General features: G+C 34.5%; 1 protein-coding gene across 1 annotated transcript in view; it reads left to right on the top strand.

Moving 5' to 3' along the window:
• The window catches only part of CFAP54 (cilia and flagella associated protein 54), a 108,701-nt gene that overhangs the window by 18,953 nt on the left and 67,699 nt on the right, over nt 1-22,049 (top strand). The window contains 15 exon segments of the mRNA XM_032207690.1: nt 674-769; nt 1,627-1,739; nt 1,856-2,030; nt 2,699-2,784; nt 4,394-4,528; nt 5,619-5,769; nt 7,552-7,610; nt 8,431-8,559; nt 9,186-9,333; nt 10,163-10,240; nt 10,321-10,442; nt 15,230-15,403; nt 18,504-18,596; nt 19,501-19,686; nt 20,206-20,348. Coding sequence (XP_032063581.1) covers nt 674-769; nt 1,627-1,739; nt 1,856-2,030; nt 2,699-2,784; nt 4,394-4,528; nt 5,619-5,769; nt 7,552-7,610; nt 8,431-8,559; nt 9,186-9,333; nt 10,163-10,240; nt 10,321-10,442; nt 15,230-15,403; nt 18,504-18,596; nt 19,501-19,686; nt 20,206-20,348 — 1,888 coding nt within the window.

The following is a 22,049-nucleotide window of genomic DNA, read 5'->3' as shown; positions in this document are numbered from 1 at the left end:
TTCTTTTTTTACCTTTATAAACTTTAAGATAAAGGGCCAAATTCTGTTGTCTGTTATATCAGCAATAATCTACAGTATTTCATACTGTAAGACCAGCAATAAGAAGTCAAGGGAAAGGGAGTGGATAGGAAGACATTAGTGCTTACAGTGTTTGCTTTCCTAAGGAACTGCTATGTATATTGAGGCCCCTTTCCAGGAAGTAGCTGGACATCTGCCTACCAATGGGAAGTAGCAAAAAAATCCCCTTTTTCATATTGCTTGCACATACAGATTGTGCTTTTATGTATTAAACTGTCTTGATCCTTATCCACAAGCTTTTCCATCTTACTTTCTCCTGTCCTGTTGAAGAGAGGAAGTGAGAGAGTGGCTGGGTGGCCATCTGACAGGCAGCCAAGGTCAATCCACCACAATGGGTTTTGATTTTTATTTTTTTTTTTAATTCACTCAAAGATAGATATAAAACTTGAGAAAAACATTGGACTTGAGGATTCCTTCCAAAACGTCTTTGCTAGGCTATGGACTAAATATAGCTACAGGTAGAAAGATATTCTGTTAATAAAAGAATCTATGGAGACTAAATACACTTCAGAATCATATTTACATGATATTATTACTGGTTAATTGTACTATAACAGGTCAAATAGACTGATGTAATGAATTGTCTGTTTTAAAGGTGGAATGAGCACTACTGGTATTCAAGGAAGTCATTGCACTGATAATTTTGGTACAATTAATGCATCATCAACCCTTCTGCAGTTGATACTAACAGGTAAACTAGCTCTCAGTTTTCAAAGGACCCAACAGTGCAAATGCTTAGTGAGCAGAACACGTTAGGAGCGGTTGTATTCATAAAGAGATTGCAAAATGCTCTTCTCTTCAAGTGAGATATACATTCAAAAATAGAAGTGAGATGTGGTAACAGAATGGTTGCCATAAGCTTCTTGGAGATCCTTGGACCAACCATTGTGCTGCTTCAGAAAATGAGTAATTACTAAGTCAATGTATCTTTTAGCTGAGTGACCATGTGCCCAGCTAATACGACAACTGTGGAAATTCTTAGGACTGTAGGACACTGCTGAATATAATAGCTAAGCCATATGCTTAGAGATCCAAGGATCAGGAAGTCCCTTTTCTTCCTTACTGTGGTTTGAATAAACTTGAAGCGTGAGAAAATAGACACCCTAGGTGTACATTACATATTTTCTAATACAGTAATGAGAAATGCTCAGCCATCTTGCAAGAAGATGTTTATGTTTCTATTCATTATTTTTTAGTAAATTGCTGGGAAGAAGTATTGCTGTGGGAGGATACCCAGATTTAAGCTCTTTCTGCAGGAGGGAGGACTAAGTCCTTGATATCCTCTACACAGGAACATTACTAAGTAGTACAGCCTCTTTTGAACGTAACAGGACACTGCAGATACATCATTACAGCAGTGCATAAGTGGAGGCATCACAACAAAATAATGAAGCTATTGTATTGTAGAACTGTTAAATCCTTCAAGATTATACTGACTACAGTTTTCTCTTTGCTTTTATAATACCCAAATTATCACTTAAATTAAACTTCTGAATACACCTATATGTAAAATATTAAAGACTAAATATTTTTTTGTCATCATTGCAGAAGAAAAGGGGGTGCCTGGAGATGCTGCTGTGAAATTTATAAAATTAGCTTTCAGCTATGAGGAGTGGGATGTGTTTGATTCTGCTGTTGAATTTGTTACTAATTTTCTTCAGGTAATCATGATGCTAATTAGACACTCTTTGTGTAGCCTTTTCCTTTGTGGGTAAGGAGGAGTATTCAATTTACGCATTTTTAAGACAAATTTCCATTCGTTGTTTCTGTCAATTAGGCTCAAGATGACCCAAGATGGAAGAAGGCAGAAATGGAACTGAAACTTCTGACACTAATGCAACCTTTACTATTTCCAAGAAAATTTAAATGTGGCTTTTCTGTTAGTGAACCTACTACCAGAGAAGCTAGGGTGCCTCGTGGTTCTGATAAGAAACAAACATTAAGAAGTGAGTGTTGTTCAGTTATAACTGTGTTTGCATTTAAAATATTTTTGCAGCAACAAATTATGTTTATTGTTTGGAAACTATATTATATGGTGCATACAGTATTCTGTGAAAAAAACAAAACAAAACAAACAACAGCAATTGACAAATTGCAACTTACTTATTTTTGTCCAATTTTCATTTGCCAAATCTGACTTTATACTGTTTTTCTCAAATGTGAAATGGCCTGATTAGATATGCATCTTGTTACATGCAAAGATGTAAAATGAATGAATGTATTCAAACAGGTTTTCAGGAGAAAAAGTGAAACAGCTATGTTTGATTTTCTTTTGCTCTTTCTTATAATTTTATATACTTGAATATACATTTATTTAAATTTTCTTGCCATCAAAGCAAGAAAAAATTATTGAATTAACTTATTTAATTCTATGACATTCCAAACAAAATTCAAATATCTGGAAAAAATTCTATTACAAAAAATAGCAATGTTCACTTTTCACAAAAAGTGAGTAAACATGGGAATATCTGTCCCTTCTGAATTTACTATTTCTTAATCACATTATCTGCTGGCATAAATTTGTAAGTGAATTCACTGAAATGTGTTCAAACTCAGGTTTGTAACTAGAAATAATGTCTTGTTATTTCTTTCTTCCCTTTTTGATAAACGTTGAATGTAGAGGGTTCCTTAAAGTATGGAGAGCCTTCTCACGAACTTACCATTTTGGCAACAACAGTATTTTCCTGTGTCTCCACATCTAAACAGGTATAACAGAAGTAGAGGCATTTCTGAATTAATTACTTAATCTGTAATGAATGTGCATTATTTAAGACCACAGGAATCAGTTGCATTTACAAACTACAGCTAAAAAATAAAATAGTGAAAAAGAAAACAACATACCTCTAATATGTAATCAAGTTTTGATTATAGTTTTTATTTATCTTTATAATTTATATTATTTTATTTATAATTTTATTGGAGATTTTATAATTTTATTGGAGATATGTAATCAGGCTACAAACTTTTAACAGATACTAAATCAATTTGGAAAACCATAGACTTAATTACATGTTTCTACCAATCAGAAATCATACTTCCTTCAGTATATTTGATTTAGGTGGGCAAGAATGCTCATTTCTGCAATATTTATACAAATGAGAGCCTAAGGAATGAAAATGCCTTTATAGCAGCTGTATGCCTTCAGTTAACAGTAAATTCTCACAGAAAGCAGACTAAGAAGCAGCATCAACAACAAAACCAAGAAGAGTGGGACTTACCTGCACTGAAGTCTCTACTACAAAATAACGCCATTCTATATCTAATGGTTTATTCCCAGAATAACCACTTGTAGTTTACTTACTCAGTCTGAGATTTTCCTTTATTTGCCACCATGAGGAAAAAAAATACAGTTAGTTATAATTTGTTTTCCAATAGTCTAAAGAAAAACATCCTTAGGAAAAACAAAACAAAACAAAACAACAAAAAAACCTTCTGCTAACATGTTGCATGTCTTCACTGCAAAATTAATTCTTCCGCACTTCCCAATATACATAAAATCCTATACTCATGTACTTACAGATGCATGATAGTATGGATATAATGGTCTTGAGTTTCATTGTACTTGGGATACTAGTCCAACTCTGGTATAAATGACAGCAAACGTGTACTGATCCTTAATCACTACTTAGAAGGTGTTAACACAGTGTAGATAGGCTCTCTTGCCTTTTAAGGTGTGTTAATTAGGAGGTTAACTGCATGAAGTTTTCAATTTGTTAATTATTCTGTTCATAAGGTGTAGATATGTTTTAAAACTTCTTTCAGTTGTTAGATATTCCACTGCAACCTTTTTTTTTCCGTTGTTCTTCACTGCTACTTCATCTGAGATGTACCAACAACCCATGGAAGTCCTCGCTGTCAATGCAAAATAAAGCCTTCTAATTTAGATCTCCTTCTGCAAATATTTAAATACTCAAATAAAACAATTCCCTAGGTTAATATACCTGTTAAAATACATTCTAGTTTTCCCAGAATGTGTTGACTATTATAGCATTTCACAGATACTTAATGTCCTCTCCCACGTAATTTTCATTTCACTGCTTTCTTTGCCTGTATGACTTCTAAAAGCTTGACAATAAAAAAGGAAACATTAATAATAATAAAAGCTGCTAAACCCATATTGTCAGGAAAAGAAAAGCTTGGGTGGTCTACCAGAAACTACTTTAAAAAAGCATGTATTTCATAAGCTTTCAAAATGTTGTCACCCTTATAATGAAGATAAATATGATACTGATTTATTTACTTACTTTGAAAACTTTTCAGTGCTTATGTACATACCTGTTTCTACAATTATGTTTTTTTTTTTCTTTTTTTCCAGAATATGCTACCTGACAAAGAAATACTTTTTGATGTAATAACGTTTTTGTGGCAGAAATGTAAAACGGGACTTCAGCAAATCCAAACAAGTGGAAGTGGATACTTTAGATGTATCCACAAATACAAAGCTTGCAAAGTACTTCTTTATTATAATGTGTTTCTCTTAATATGAGTTTTGTCCTGTAGTAAAGCCAAGATAATGGTGGTCTCCAGTCTAAATACATTTTCATATGGTAAAATGCAGATAAATTGAATTCACTGAAAATGTGGATTGTACATGCACTCTGAACAGAATGCACTCCTATATGCCTATCAAAATCTCTCTTACCTTTTTCCAGTAAAATAACCCACTGTCTGCCAGTGGGGCATCACAGAAAGAAGCTAAAATAGTGAAAGCATTTGGGCTTGCTGTGAGAAGCAGCATTTTGTGTGTTGTGGTGGAAAGCATGCGTATAGTTCAAGAAAATTTCCTAGATAATTGAAAACAGTATCAGAAACCTTACAGCTTAATAGAAGGGAGGTGGATGTTAACAGTATTTGGCCCACTTGATAGAGCCACAGCCTTATCTTGAACTTTTCCTGAGACTGTAAAGCTATTGGTGAAATGTTATCATGTAAAGGATAAGTTAGTAGTTTCACAGGGCTACCAGTAAATAGTTGATGTTGACCAAACAGTTTCTGGAGGAGTGTGTTTTGTGACCTTGATCCCTATCAAAAAAATGAGATTCACCAGAATGTAGCTTATAGTTAATTTCCTCCGCATGTACAGTAGGAGCATTCAGGTCTCTCTTACGCTGTTTAAGTGGGAAGAGATGGGCAAAGGAGAAAGGTACATGATCATATCTACAGTAACTCTTACTGCACTATGACAAGATACAAAGGATGTGCCGGTAGGATGTTCTTTAACCTTTCTAGAATAATAAAAAATAATTGATTTTTAAAAGTAAAGAAAGAAAACAAAACAAAAACTGTGTTCTGTCTAAAGAAATAGAGTGGTGGCATTCAAAAAAAAAAAAACAACAAACACAAACGAACAACAACAACAAAAAAAAAACAAGTACAGGAAAGGAGTTGTGGTAAGGTTTATGATTTTTTTTTTTTACATTTTTTTTTTTTGAGTGCAAAAGTGTTTCTGCCTCTGCAATATATCCTCAAAATATCTTCAAAAACTGTTTTAATCTGTTTTGTTTATTTTTTTCTTTCCCTCCTTTTTTTTTTTTTTTTAGTGGGTTTATGTACTCTGGATAATAAATGAAGTAATTCAGAAGAGTAACATAGCAGACACTGATGTTGTAATGGTAATAGAGGTAACCTTAAATCTAACTGCAATATTGGAAAATACAGCTGATTCTACAAGTGAATCTAAGAAAAAAACAGGTAAAGCTTTCAACAAAAAAATAGCATTCTTTCAAGCTACTTTCAAGAAACTTTTAAAGAATTTTTTAAGAATTAAAAGCTTTGACAAATATACATATTCAAAAATAATTGTAAAGAGATTGTGTAGCGTAGTATGATAAATTTTTGTAAACACAATTTCATTCATAATCAGATGTAGCGAAACCTAATTTTCAAAGGATTTATGTCTTATTTCCTCCCATTTCCAGTTCTATTGAACTAGTCCCATTTTGAGTCCCTTTTATGACTCATCTTCTGCACAGTTTTTTTTTTTTTTTTTATATGTCTCTTATTCCCTTCTTAGTAGCCTCAGATCATCCATAAGTTTTCTGAGTATTGGCTAGGCAGAAGGCAGTATGTGCTGTGGCTCATTTGGAGTGCTCAGATGTTGGTTGACTAAGGACAGTACAAGCAAAAGAGGGAAACATTGACTGCATACTGAAGCGTTTGGGTGATTAATTTCCATCTCTTGTCTACACAAGTATTGATTTTTGTATAGGGATTTAATTGTCTTTGAAAATGAACTTGGATGATGTCATTGGGATATAAAGCAGTAACATTAAACATATTTCCTTAAAAAACCTCACTAACACTGTAAAATATGAATATTTAGATATAATTTTGAAAATTCTCTTTTGCAGATGTAGGGTCTTGTAATATTATTGCTATTTTTCATAATTGGTTTACTAAAGAGTAGATGTTAAAGACCCTTTTAAAGCATATCTAGGAACAGAAGAGAATGACAATACGTTTTGTATTTTTGAAAGTAAGAAAATCTTGGTACACTACTATTCTATTATAAGGTAGAGTAAGAGTTGTTTTCTGCTGGTTATGAAGATCATACCATTCGGATGGAGATTGGATGAATCCTCATTGCAGCATAACAATTACTCTTTTTCACTAAGTGTAAATGCTTTTTTTTTGGAGGTAAAAAGCTGAATAGTTGATTCAAAACAGGCAGTTGAAAAGCCAGTCAAACACATGTTTAGTGTGAGTTTTTTAACTGAATGAATGCTGAGTGAATACAGATTTTCTTATATATGAGAAAAATCTACAGAAAAGCAGAAATAAATAGGCAGACAAGGTGCAGAGCTCAGGAGTGACCAAAAGGTTGTCCCTCTGAAAGGGCAAACATTTATTTTGGCAAAAAGTTGAGAGCTGTAATTGAGAGCAAAGAAGCTGCTTCCTCTTGTTTTGGAAAGAAAGACATAAGCCTGGGTAAATTTTTTATAAAAGAAAATAATTTAAAGAATCAAAATGAATGTTAAAAGGGTGATAATACCCCTTCAAGGAATATTAAACTGAAATATTATGTAACAAAAAATGTGACCTTACATATTTACAAACCACCCTATAGGTTAAATTATCATTAAAACACTTGTGAATAACAGAAAATTTGATTTTTCATTTTTAAATTAATCAAAATATATGTGAATGCTGTAACAGTGTAAGGAACTATGAAATGAGTCCTATTTTTATTGGTTTCAGTCTAATGTTACTATGAAATATAGGGTACATTTGAAAAAGCAACTTCATTAGATAATCTTATACTAAATTATTATAATTGTGCATGGGTAACTATAGTGTTTAAACCCTGAAAATCTTTTCAGGAAACAATATAATTATCTCCTGTAGTCTAGTACCAAAGAAATAAATTATTGCCAGACTCTAAAGTTAGTGGTAGCTCTAATCAAACAGTAATAAAATTGAACACATTTCATTTCACTTTTTTTTTTTTTTTTTTTTTTTTTTCAGATAAAAAAGGAAAAAGAAGTGTCTCTCTCACAGAAGATGAAACCTGTGATATTCCTGAAATATTTATGGTAATGTCTAATTTGTTTTCATTAATATGGCTTTTTTGGATAGCATAAGAACACTTATTCCTGCTTGAAGCATTTTCATACTATCTTGGACTTAGTTTTATAAAGTTGAAATGATTAATGTAATCATTCTAGTGCAGAGGAAAAAAAATATTTTTTCACATTAAATAAAATCTGAAAATCTTTGTGTAGTCTTTAATAGACATCTGTGATATGGAAAAAAATTTATTTGAAATGGTTTTTACAACATGATCATACTGATTTCTAGTCTTTCATGCCAATGCATAGTACAAGCTTTAAAAGGTTTAATAACACATCTTTTTAAGATCACACAAACTTTATCCTTGCTTCATTTAGGGAGATATTTTGGATTGTGCTTTTGATTGTTTGTTTTTGTAAGGGTGATGTGGAATTAATGGAACATCCTGGGAGTCCTTGCTTTGTTTAATGTGTTCAGTACTCAGCACTGTGCAGTAATGTCAAATCAAATAATTCATTATTACTTAATAAAACACAACAAGAAGAAAAGACATGCATCTGTTTGAGGATTCAGCAATTTTGTCAGTAATGTCTTCTTAATGCACATGGAGAAGCTACAGTTCAGTGACAGTCTACTTTCAGGAGTTGGTTTCTGAGATGCCAGTGTTTTCACAACACCTAGTGGAGTGTTATAAAATTACTTGTGAATAATACTGTTTGTAAACTTATTTCTCCAAATTCATTTTCATTCTGCTACGAACTAGACTCTTTGAGTTAGTAAATTGTATTTTAAGAACTTAGGGAAAATTCATCCTAAGTTATTAAAATTTAATTTTCATCTTAGAAAAGTCCTATGGAACAGTTACAATTTGCTTATGAAAATCTTGAAAAAGCAATTAATGAAATCAACAAATCTCACTTAATGACCCTTCTACCAGATGGAACATCAATATTTGACAACTGCTGTACAAAGGTAAATTCTACAAAAAGCTACATGGCAACAAAGTCTATAAATAATATATTGGATTGGACACGAAACTCATATTTTCTTCTTTCTTATAAACCTTCGTATTATCAAATGAACATCATTTTTTTATCCCATGTAAGTAGAGAATAGAAAAAATAAATTCATAACATTTTCTCATTCAGTAAGAAACTATAAATTCTTTTAGGTTTTCTTTTTGTTTGGAAATAAATATAATTCGTAGTTTTCTTCTATATTGCAGAAACAGAAATCCTTTTCATTTGTTTGCAGCTATTCATTATTATAAGTAATTTTGGCTGTTGGAGGGAACCCAGCTTTTCTAAATTCTACACCAACATGATCTTTGTTTTGTGGACTGATAACAAAATAAACCAAAATTTTCTACAGTTTCATATTTATTATTAATCCTGTTTCCTGTTAATTGCCAGTTTTTGTCTATTCTTTGTCGGTTATCCATGTTTCTCTATGTCTAGATGTTGTTCTTCTGTGCTTTCTTTAATGACTGCATACTGCAGTCATTAAGTTTAAATACCGCAGTTATGATAAAATTTCAGAGTTTGTCAATTTACTGAAATAAGTTTGTGCTTGCTTAACTACCACTTTCTATTTATTAGGTGGACTCAAATGGCCAGAATTTGAATTCTGTTTCGGGTTTGGGTAATGATAAGACAGGAACAGGTGATAACTTTTTAATGGATTTACATCTGGAGCTTATTCAGGCCCAACATCGAGTAGCTGTGAAACTTCTTAAACTGACACAAGGTAAGTTGCAGTAATGCTAAATGATATTCATAGGTTGCTTACAGTCCCCTGTTAATGTATTTTGTGATACTAAGAAATAAAGGAGCATTTATTTTCTGAGGAAGCGCAATTGTAGGGCACTTGGTGCTTGGTGCATACAGACAGAAATAATAACTGAATTTGTAGAATTTTGATTTACCACAATACGTATCTCTAATCTATACCAAATCAATAGGAGTTAAACTTTGCTAACAGCTACTGGTTTTGATTCCTAGGCAATTTGTTATGATGTTTCATTTATAATATATTTTCAGTTAAGAAGTTTCAGTCAATAAGAGAGAATTAGGGAATGTGCTGTAGACTTTTTTTTTCCTGTAATGCAGGAAATTTTCCCTGAAGAACGGGGATTGAATATTTTAATCAGTGCTCTTTGTAATCTCAGTTTCTACTCCTATAAAGTTGTTCTTACCTCTTCCAAGTCTGCAGAATTCCCACTCTTGCCAAATATCTCCTGAAAGAGTGCTACTGTTCTTTTTTTTTTTTTTTTTTTTTTTTTTTTTTTTAATTAAAAGCTAGTGTTAGCTTGACACTAGGGTTCCCATGTGAACTGCTCCCTGTGATTAAACATGTTCCTTCTTTTCCTGTGATGTTAGTGTAGCTATTAGAGATGCTAGAGCATGAGGGTGGAACTTTTTTACTGGTTTTATATGTCCAAAAAATTTTCCTTTAACTAAGGAAAAGAGCACAAGGTGAAGCAGAGCCTTACTACAGAACTCTCTATCTGCCTCTCACTGAAATGTTTCCAATGACACTATCAGAATGAATGACTCAGGATTTCCTTCCTATATAGGTGTTCAAAAGGATGGCAGAAGTCTTAATTCTAGCAATTACCATGTGAAGATTATTGAAGATTCCCATTATTTAACAGGTAAGGCTTATTAATTAAGATTTTATAAGTATATGTGATTCTTGCTGTTTTATAAATGTCTTAAAATATCTATTTTACAGAGGCAGATATAATAGGAAAAATAAAAAAGAATAAGCTATCCAGAGCAATCTTTTTGATGCAAAAGGCTGCACAGGTATTCCCTGAAGAGTTAACTACTTCTTCCCAAAGGCAGCTACTGGAGGTAATAATAAAATCATATGATAGGAATAATTTAATGTTATCATAGTTTTTCATGTTCTATAAAATTAATACTTGGATTACGTCTTCTTACAAATAGAATTAAAAAGGAAGACGCTTAAAGGACAATGAGTGTTTTTAACTTCCGTTGCCAGTTTTTCCTTGAGAAGTTCCTTTATGGTGGAAAAAAATAAAGGGACTTAAAACTAGGAAAGAGGATATCCCCTAATTTTGTGTACATGTGCATATTACAGGAAACCCAAAAGGAATTAACTTTGTTTCTACACTTAATCACCTAGACTTTGCTGTTTTCTAATACATAATCACCTGTACCTTGCCAAAGTATCTTGCAGGTTTTCTTCTTTCCCATTGCAACCGTCATCATCCTACTTTTCCCCAGATCTCTATATTGTCTTAGATTACTGTGACTGGTGATGGTGACAGAGGCTTTATTTGGTTCTTATTAAATAAACAGTTCAGAAGTTGGAGGTTTTGGAATTTATTCAGGTTAAAAGTATATTCTTCGTGGGCTCATTTCAAAATCATAGGAAATCAGTGGGAGTCCTTCCATTAAGTGAGATTAGAAACTTTTGTAACCAACATATGTCCATTCAAATTGACTTATCATCAATGGAGCACAAAATTTCTTTATAGTCTATACAAGAGATATCTGAAATTCACGCTATATAATATATGAAATATGTATTTTAAACAAAAAATTACTAGCAAGTGTTTTTGTCTTAAGTGCTCCAAGTTTGGAGGCATGATAATTAAGACTTTATTATAATTATTATTATTTCAGAAGAATGCAAAAACTGAAGCAGAAAGGACATGCTAAAAATATACTATATTTGTAAAATATACAGCACATATGAATATGAGATAATGATATCATAGGAAAGTTGTAGCTGTAATCACCAATGAAGACTTACAAGCAATTCCCAAGAAATGTGTGGTTATCCCAAACAAATATTGGTGAAGGCCTTATGTTGACCTTCATTATATTTTTGTTCTGTCTACTTTTAACAGGGAAGGAAGTAGATAAAAGAATATATTTGCAGCCAGTTGGCAGAAAATGTCAGAATTAACTTTGCTTGGACAAACTTAGCATGGCGATTTTATATATTTGTACTATGATAAAACATTTAATTATATGCTAAATTAATTTGAGGTAGACAGTATTTACTTCATTAACAGAAAATTTATATATTTTCATTCTTCTGCGTAGGGGATTTTGCCTTTTTTATAATAAATCATCCAAGAGCTCTACATAGAGTTCATAGAATCATAAAATATTTTGGGTTGGAAGGGACCTTAAAGATCCTCTTCTAATTGTAAACCCCCTGCCATAGGCAGGGACACCTTCCACTAGACCAGGCTGCCCAAAGCCCCATCCAGCCTGGCCTTGAACACCTCCAGGGATGGGGCATCCACAGCTTCTCTGGGCAACCTGTGCCAGGGCCTCACCACCCTCGGAGGAAAGAATTTTTTCCTAATGTCTAATCTAAATATACCTTCTCTTAGATCAAAACCATTACTCCTTGTCCTATCACTACACTCCCTGACAAAGAGTCCCTTTTCTGCTTTCTTTTAGGCCCCCTTTAGGTACTGGACGGCTACTATAAGGTCTCCCTGGAGCCTTCTCTTATCTACGCTGAACACTCCCAGCTCTCTCAGCCTGTCTTCAGAGGAGAGGTGCTCCAGCTCTTTGATCATCCTTGTGGCCCTCCTCTGGACTTGTTCTAACATCTCCATGTCCTTCTTGTGCTGGGAGCCCCAGAGCTGAACACAGCTCTCCAGGCAGGTTCTCACAGGAGCAGAGTAGAGTGGGACAATCACCTCCCACAACCTGCAGGTCATGCTTCTTTTGTTGCAGCCCAGGATACAGTTGGCTTTCTGGGCTGCAAGCGCAAACTGCCAGCTCATATTGAGCTTCTCATCGAGCTAGCCCCCCATGTCCTTCTCCTCAGAGCTGCTCTCAATCCATTCTCCACTCAGCCTGTATTTGTGCTTGGGATTCCCCCTGCCCAGACACAGGACCTTGCACTTGGCCTCATGATGTTTTCACAGGCCCACCTCTCAAGCCTGTCCAGGTCTCTCTGTCCCTCTGGATGGTTTCTGTTCCATTGAGGGTCGACTGCACCACACAGCTTGGTGTCATTGGCAAATCTGCTGAGAGTGCACTTGATCCCACTGTCCAACTTGCCAACAAAGTTGTTAAACAGTGCTGGTCCCAGTACTGACCCCTGAGGAACACCGCTTGTTACTGATCTCTACTTGGACATTGAGCCATTGACCACAACTCTTTGAGTGTGACCATCCAACCAATTCCTTACCCATCAAGTGGTCCATCCTTTAAAGCCATGTCTCTCCGTTAGAGACAAGGATATCATGGGGAACAGTATCAAATGCTTTGCACAAGTCCAGGTAGAAAACTCCAGTTGCTCTTTCCCTATCCATCACTGTATCCCCATCACAGAAGGCCACCACATTTGTCAGGCATGATCTGGTCTTATTGAATCCATGTTGGCTGCCACCAATCATCTCCTTATTTTCCATGAGCTTTAGCATAGGTTCCAGGAGGATCTGCTCCATGATCTTACTGGGCACAGAGGTAAAACTGACTGTACTATACTTCTCCAGGTCTTCATTTTTTCCCCTTTTAAGGGGAATCTATTGTTTTTTTTTCAACTTTACTCAGCACGATATAGTATAAAACTTCTTATTACACTGCAAAATAGGAAAGTAATTTTTTTTTTTTTTTTTGGGGGGGGGAGGCTAAGCATGCAAATAACTTTTCTCCTGTAGTCAACCATTGGCAGGCATGGAAGCTTCTGAGCCATATATTTATAGTCATGCTGCGCATTACACTGCTTAACTATTTAAGCTATTATGTACCCTTCATTTTGTTTAATTTCTCTGTTACTACATTCTTCCTTTCTGCCCTAGATGTCTAGTTAGACATCCAAGTCTTTACAGAATTGGGTACACTGGTAGTTCTTGTTAGCCAGCTGTAAAACTCAATTAAAATGATTAAGCTACTACCACAGGGCAAGTCCGTGGCAGAGGCATGGATAAAATGTTGTTTATCATAGTGACATTTGGCTTCCTTAACCATAAGATTATTCTTTCTCCTCTTGCAACTCTGCCACATTTATTATCTTCCAAGTTCTACAATTAATGATGTATAGGTCATCCAGTACCACTTGCAGTCACAACACTATCTTTATCCACCCTGGGAGCAGATCCATCCTTGCACTAATAAGAAGCATGTCCTCAGGGAAGAATGACTATGATTCTTTTAATTAAAAATTTTATCATAGTACATCTTGCCATAAAGTATCATTTTTAAGGAAGCAATGAAGTTCCTCATTACTGATTGCAAAAGTTGAATGGCTGTGTGAGGGAAAGAGTCACTTTATATCTTATTCTTCATCTTACATTCTCCCTTTGACATTTCCCATGAGGGTGAATTCAGCCCAAATCTGATAGAAAGGGGAATCTTGAGGGGTGGTGGTGGTGGTGAGGGGCTGTGCATATGCTCATGTGATTTGATTAAGGATCTGATGGCTATGTGATTTGAGTAAGACTGTATTAAGATTAGCTCCTCTTTTTGCTATAAATCTTTTGCTGGTTTTTGGTCATTTCTGGACAAAGCTAAGTTTATCTGTGGTAGTGTGGCTGTTTTTACAGGTTTATAAATGCTTGAGGACAGAAACAAGGAACTGTTGAAGTGCAAGATTATAGGACTATCCCTGAATAACCAATAACATGGGATTTTCTTTTTCAGTTTATCTTTCAGTCAGTTTAGCCTAAACCTTTTGTCCAGTGTATGGTAATAAAAAGGTATAAATAAAACCCTAGTTGTAGGAAGATGTGTCTCTCGCAGTAGAATGGAATTTGTCCAAAGTATCCTCGATCTCCTCATTTCTGGTAGCTGACCTTTATGACTTTGGTTTTCAGTGGACAGGTACTACAAGGAAACTCATAACTGTACTAAATTTTTAATATTAATTTTCCAATTTAAGTTTATTTTACTCTGATGATGCAAGCAAGGTGAAGAAACCTATCAATTTGCCACTCAGTCCAGTTAGAGAAGATTGTACCTTGATTTCCAAGAAAATGGTCACATAATCACTATGTGCAGGAGGCCCACAAATTTTCAGAAGAAACTAATATTAACAGATAAGGATGGCAATTAGGGCCATCAACCATCTTTCAGCTATCTCTGTCTAAACAAGGGAACTAGCATAATCTGACTTTTTTCATGTCTGCATTCTCCTCCCTTTTTTATTTCTGGACTTTATTTATTTTCCCTCTTTCTGGAGTATAGTCTTAATACTTCCGTAGCTTCTTCAGTAATTCCACATGTTAGGTCTTCAGCTCTCTCCTCAAAAAGAGTCAGTATCTCTTTTGTATCTTCTTGTAGGAAGATCTCACTGCTCACCTCACTGCTTACCATTGCTAATCAACATTAGTCATAACCACTCTTTTTTTTCCCCCCTGTAGGTTCTCTCAAAATCGAAGATACCTCAGCCCTGCCTCTTTGATATGCAACCCTGCATTCCCTTTATTGTACAATATAAAATTAATCTGCATATATAAGGCTTACAAATAGTACCCTTCATACTAGTTTAGGTTGTATGAGGATATGAAACTCTATAAAAATGTCTCTACATAGCAGTAATTTTTTTTCTTATAAGATCATTTTGAAAATGATTTATTAGGACTTATATCTGTCTGATTGCTATGTTTTAATATTTTTCCCTTTTGTTTTAACTTAAATCATAGGAGGCACTAACTTTAATTGAGCAAGTTGAAGCTGAACAAAGTGCATTGTATCACAGTCTCAAAGAATTTATGAACGTCAAGAAAAAAAGCAGAACTCCTCCTCCACCTATATTACTTTGTAGATCACATTGCTCCATGACATTTAAACCAGCTCCATTCTCTTCAGATGTTCAGGTAATATTTGCCATAATTACTGTGGAAGAAATATATTAAACAATACACAAGAGAGAAAAGGTTGTTTCAGCCATACTATACCATCACAGTTTTCTCTGTTGGTCTTGAGAAAATTATGTTAGCCTGACTTAATTAAGTATGCATTTTTTTAATCCTGTGAGTCAGTTGTGACTCACTATTTTGATCTTCACATTTGCATGAAACTTTCTTCATCTTGTGTATCATCTTCTTTGGTGCTTCTGCTTTATAACCTTCATTTATTCTACTTGTCAAAAGCTCATTCTCGTCCTTAGGGTGTTGACAGATGCCTAATCACTCTGAAGAGATGCAAGGCTGTTGGATCGTGTGATGCAAGAAAGTACCACACTCAAAGCTCTGTTAATGAAGTGCTAAAGTGCCATAGTTCAGGTAGAAAATCTACCTTTTGTTGAATATTTAGAATCACAGAATAACTTAGTTCAGAAGGGATCTTAGGAGAGGTGTCTAGGCCAACTTTCTTCTTAAAGCAGGATCAGCTGTGAAATTACATCAGGTTGCTAAGGGCTTTATCCAGTCAGTTCTGAAAACCTCCAAGGATGGAGACTGCACAAATTCTCTAGACAGTCTCCTCCAACAGGTTAAGCTGTTCGTGGGGAAAACTTTTTTCCTTGTATACAGCTGAAATCTCTTGTTTCAATTTAGGTTGTTGTTTTTCATCCTCTAACCATGCACTACTGTGAAAAGCCTGTCTACATCTTCTTCATAGAATCATAGAATCACTAAGTGTGGACAAGACCTTCAAGATCATCTGGTCCAATCATCACCCTTCATAACCTTCTTGCCAGCACTCAAAGGCTCCTGACAGGTGCCCTGAAGCCGTCTCTTTTCTGGGCTGAATAAGCCCAGCTCTCCCAGCCTCTTCTTGTTGGCCCTCTGCTGTAATCAGCCACTCTAGTTAGTTTTTCAACATCTTTCTTGTTAGAATGATGGGGAGCAGTAGGAAAACTGGCCATGGTATCTAGACGTAGTCTAAAAAGTCATGAGACTGATCCTTCAGTCTCCTAACTGTTCATACAGGTTGTCATGCTTTTAGGCTGCTTTGCTGCCATGGCACACCACTAGCTCATGCTCATCTTGGTGTCTAGCATGACCCCCAGATCCTTTTCAGGAAAGCTGCTCTCCAGCTCATCAGTCTCCCGCCTGTATTTTTCCAAGAGATCCTTCCTTCCTAGGTGCAGGACTTTGTCCTTATAAAATTTCATGAGGTTCATATTGGCCCATTCCTCTGGGCTGTCTAGGTCTCTATGAATGGCAACTCTGCCCTCAAAGATATCAACTGTTTCCCTCAGCTTGACGTCATCTGTCAACCTGGTGAGTGTGTGATCAGTCTTCTCAGGTCATTGCTAAAGATATTCAACAGGCCAGGTTCCATGACGAGGTGCCCTGCAGTGCTTTGCTTACCAGTACCCTTCAAGTAGTGTATGAACCATTAACAACTGCTCTCTGAGTCTGATCTTCCAACCGTTGTGTTGTCCCATCTATCTCTTCATGCACCCATACTGTATCATCCTAACTTGCTTATAAGAATACTAGGAGACAGCGTTAAAAGCCTTGATAAGGACCAGGTAAATGGCATCTACTCTTCTCCTTGCCTCCACAAATCTAGTCATTTTGTCACAGAAGCACATGGCAGACATGGTGGTCTGCCATGATTTACCCTTGCTAAATCCATGCTGATTGTTCCAAATTATGTTACTCTCCTTCATATGCCCAGAAAGGGCTCAAACAGGCTGACAAGGTGTGTGGAAAATTCACTAGTTGCAGTTTTTCCTGAAAGAGAAATCATTGTATTGATTTTACAAACTACTTCAAAATAATAACATGTTTACAACATGTATAAAAACAGTAGAAACACAAATCATGAGAATAGTGCTTAGGATGTTTCTGTGAACAGCTGTTTTATTTATAACTTACATTTTTAGTGCAGTTTGATTAGTGAATTTAAAACAAAATTCATTTTGGAAAAGGTTTTCATATGTATTCCTGGTGTACATAAAATTAAAAAAAAAAGTCCTAAAAATCCAGGGTTTCATAATTTTTAGTAATTGTTAATATTTGATTTTGTTTGATATAGGACAGTGAATATAACATACTGGGCCACTAGATGGTGCAATGTGATTATTATTACAATTTGAGCTATTTTAGGAGATTTGTTTTTTTGATGTATAGCTGTTGAGCAAACACAAAAGGTTATTTTTTAAATGAAGATATTAATTGGAAATGGATACTCAGCATTTAATTAGATATATATAGTTTTTTTTTTTTTTAATTGGAAGTCAAAGTAACTGTAAAATTTCCTGATCTCAATGTTACTCATTTGCTGAAAATAATCTCTGTTTCGATATCGACTTCTGAAAAAAAGAATCAGGATTCATTACAAGACAAATCACATGTAATACAAGAAAAATGAACATTTCAGTCTTTCAGAATTTTTGATAAATGACCTCATCTGCCCCACCTGAGGTCTACTGAAAATAAATTGATTTAGTACAACTTTCTAGAAGTGCAATGCAAGAGAACTTAATCAGATGCATAACTTATTGAAATCCTTCTGCCCAGTTCTGCAGAGATGAATCAAAATGAGTTTTCAAGTTTGATCTCACTGAGCATGACTGAGCATGGATTGAGGTATGCATGCTCACATTCTTCCTTGATTAAAGATAGTGAAAAATGTGGATGATATGCCCAGTGAGATTATTAACAGCTCAATGACATTAGAAAAACATTGATTTCAATAGGAACTAAGAACATCTTGTTAAGAAAATATTACTAGGTTTGTATCTGCATTTCTGTTATCTGCTGTTAAGGATTTTTTCTCAAGTGATTTGCTGAATTGCAATGTTATGTCAACTTTAGAAGAATACATTGCAAATATCAAATAAGGGGTCTTGATGAATTTAGATCTATAGGATGACCTGTAGAGTTTATGTTTTGGGCTGAGTTTGAGCATTAGGATAGACCAAGGTAAGAGGTAGGATAATGGAGAGTCATCTGCTTTCATGAGCATGGCATAGTATAACTGTCTTTATATCAACTCATTATGTTTTCATTTTCTCTGAAGGTTTCGTGGTACAGTATTTTGGGCTGTGTAGCAGGTGGAAGTAACTCAAAAGTAAGGTTAAATAACAATAAACTTCCAAATGCAGGAGAAGAGGTAAGATAGAGCTAAAACCCATTCTGGTCATTCTCTCATCCTTAAAACAACAAAACATAACACTGAACATTCATGTTCAGTGTTATGTTCAGTGTTACGTCATGAACATTCATGTTCAGTGTTCAACTACAGTATTTGAAGGGATTTCTGCTGTTTAGAGAGCTCCTTATGAAGTCCAGCCAGTATTTGAATAAGAGCACTGTATTGATGGTACATTAAGATGATCTAATTCTCATGTTATGCTTCAATCACTTTGTCAGTTTTGTATAGTTTCAGTAAAAGTTACCTTTATGTAAGATATCCTCATTATGGAGCAGAAGTTGGAAAACCCTCTTAGGGTTGAGAAATGATGTTAAAATTTGGATGGGCAATTACTTGAAGGAAAAAGGAAAAGGGGGGGGGCCTTCAAAACAGATTCTCTTTATATATGTATTCACAAACTGCTCATCTTCGATTCTAAAGTTGCATTAACGGTGTTAAGAGGACTTGAGACATCCTGCGCCCATATCTAATACATGCATGTGGCATATATGGAGGAGAGCCACATACTTTTTTCCTTGAAGCACAGCTCAGAGCTAGAATGTCTCCAGCTTGATGCCTGCGAGCATGCAAACTCATAGTGTGAATGTGCAAATGGACAAAAATGTCTTAGAAAAACTCCAAGTCTTCATACTTAACTTTTGTGTTAGATTATGTGCTTTGTATGCTCAATTGCATTTCAGAGCAATTTTTTTTTTTCTGTTATTTTGTTGTTTTCTCATTGTCTTTAAGAACCTAAAACATATTTTGATTGTATCCCAGACCATTAAATGATTTGTTTACCAATAAAAGTGTAGTGTTTTGTGTTTTGTGTTTGGTTTTGATATATTCTGTGGATGTAACCAGAAAATATTTTTATTGATAGATACCAGCTGATGGAAAAAGCGTCTTAGAAATACGAGGCTTAGATCCCAATGAGAAATACATATTTGCAGTTGCAGCATATTCTTCTGATGGAAAACTTATCGGTGATGCCATTGGGGAAACAACTAAGCCAATCCTTGCTTATCCACCTCTTTCTGCTACTACTGTTCGAGCTTATCTAACTCAGGTAAGATTAGATTCCTTGATAATAACATAATGTTTTAATTTGGTTGTAATAATTTGTTTTCACTGGTAGCTCTAAAACTTCTGGCAAGAACTCAAGACTTTCTTGCCAGAAGCTTGATTAACACAAATCATAATTTTACCATTCTGCAGCAATATAAAGATAAAATGGACATAGAAGAAATAATCTCTCTTCAGAAACTGTAGCACAGAACATGTAAACTATTCCATAAAGGACCCTTAGATCCTTGATTAACAGTCAAGAAACTCTTGCCTCCCCTGATGCTACTTATGAAGGCAAATTAGTATTAGTAGAATCAAATTGCTACTGTCTATATTTAATTCAAATACATCAGAATAAAACCTTTCTTTTTCCTGCAGTTGCATTTACTTATCTGAAGACCATGGAAACTTGTTAGTTTAGTTTCAATTAGCAACAAATATATAAAATGAAATCTATTTTTTTTCTGTAAAAAGTTACATAAATAGTTTTTTTTTTTTTTTTTTTTTTTTTTTCCTTTAGGTAGCCTATCAGACTGGCAACTACACATTAGCCAGGGAAGCATTTTCACCAATGTGGGATTATTTTGTTTCAAATTCTTCTCCACTGCCTGCCAATACAGCTGTTATTTCTGCAAGAAGTAATTTGACTATATCTGAAATCAGGTAAAAACAAAATTACTGGCAAAAACAAAATTAAAATAATAGTTAATTATAGATTTTATTTTGAAGAGTACCAGGCTGTGAATTTTTGTTCAGACTAGTGATGTGAAAAACATCCTACAAAAAAGGTGTGAAATGTGTTGTAAGGATATAGTGTTGAATAATTAGAAGAGGATTTTTCATATTTGTGGAACTGCTAGCATTTACTCTACTAATTCTTTATAATGATTGTTTTATTACTTTAGATAATTGGGAAACATTTATAAATTGCCCATTAATACCACGTGATGCATTTTTATATGCAAAATATGCACTGAATTCTTGACTTTCAGTTCCAATTAAGAGAGCAATAATGTTCATAAATTCTGAAAATCTTGTCTGGAACACCACACAAAATGGGTAAATGATTGTTAGTTTTATTTTGGAGTGACTATATAAACCTGACCATATTTTTTAAACACACTAAAATACTTTAGTATATATATATATAATTTTAATTGTGGCAAAGCCAAGCTAGAATTTTGGTAGTTAAATTCACTGTAATTCAACCGAAACATAATTAAATTAATTCCCTATTAAAAAAAAAAAAAAAAAGATTTGTATGAAATAATAGATATGGAATACTATAATACAAAAAGAATCTGTTTAAGTGTTGTTCTACTGCTTATGATTTAGGAATAAATTAACATCTTAAATTTTCATCCTCTTCACTTGTGTCCATTTCTTTTAAGACTAATTCTATCTTTAGGAAAGTTTTGGCAACCTTGTGAAGGAGATAAGAAATAGTTTTGCAGCCTTTGAGTTTAGGTTTGACAGACTGACTTAGTCTTGAAACTGTAATGACAATAAACAACTTTACTGCATGTGTTTTCAATGGTTCAGTGAAACATTGTGGTAAAAAAGATCTTAGTTTAAAGCAGTAGATATTAGGGGGAGTTTGGTCATAATAATTCCATTTCCACTTCATGGACAGAATAACCAGTAATCAGCTATTCTGAGACATACAATGCAATGCAGCTGGAGGTTTTTTTTTTTTTGTTTGTTTGTTTTTGTATTATTTTGTCAAACTTGCATCAGAGCCCACAGTTTTCTCATCATAATGCAACAGCAATTTCTCACTGAATGCAAGCAGACAGTATAGTCATGTGTGTGCTTTGATGGGCTGCATGTTACAGGAGAAGTTAATGTGTGGAAGTGTAGTTATCTGGGGCTCAGCCAGACCACCGGTGTGTATCCTGTCTGTCTTTCAAGTGTCACCAGTGTCCCTGATACCAGGCATGCAAGCTGACTGAGGGTCTTGACTTTATGTGCCACTTGAGTTTTACAGGCAACCTATGGACTGCTTTGGTTTAGGCAGATAATCACTAGGCATCCTATTTTATGACTATGTGGATGTCTTTAATCTTTCCCTTGCCTGAGAACAATGCAGGAATACAAGTCTGGCCTTTGTGATTTTTTCTTCATTTATCTTCTTTTCTAAGCTTTTTTTTTTTTTTTTTTTTTTTTTTTAAACACGTACATTTCTATAGGTAAAGTATGTTCATTTGAATGCACTTACTTTCAAATAAATCAAATGAAGACAGCAAACTTTAAATAGCTTTGCAAAGCAGTTCAGGGATTTTGCTTTTCTAAAAGTTAACTCAAAGCATTATTATTGTTATTATTACTACAATTATTACCATTATTAACATATTTCATACAATT

Source organism: Aythya fuligula, chromosome 1 (genome assembly GCF_009819795.1).
Source record: "Aythya fuligula isolate bAytFul2 chromosome 1, bAytFul2.pri, whole genome shotgun sequence".
Lineage (NCBI taxonomy): Eukaryota > Metazoa > Chordata > Aves > Anseriformes > Anatidae > Aythya > Aythya fuligula.
The sequence above is the reverse complement of the archived record's forward strand: the minus strand, read 5'-3'. Positions and strand labels throughout refer to the sequence as shown.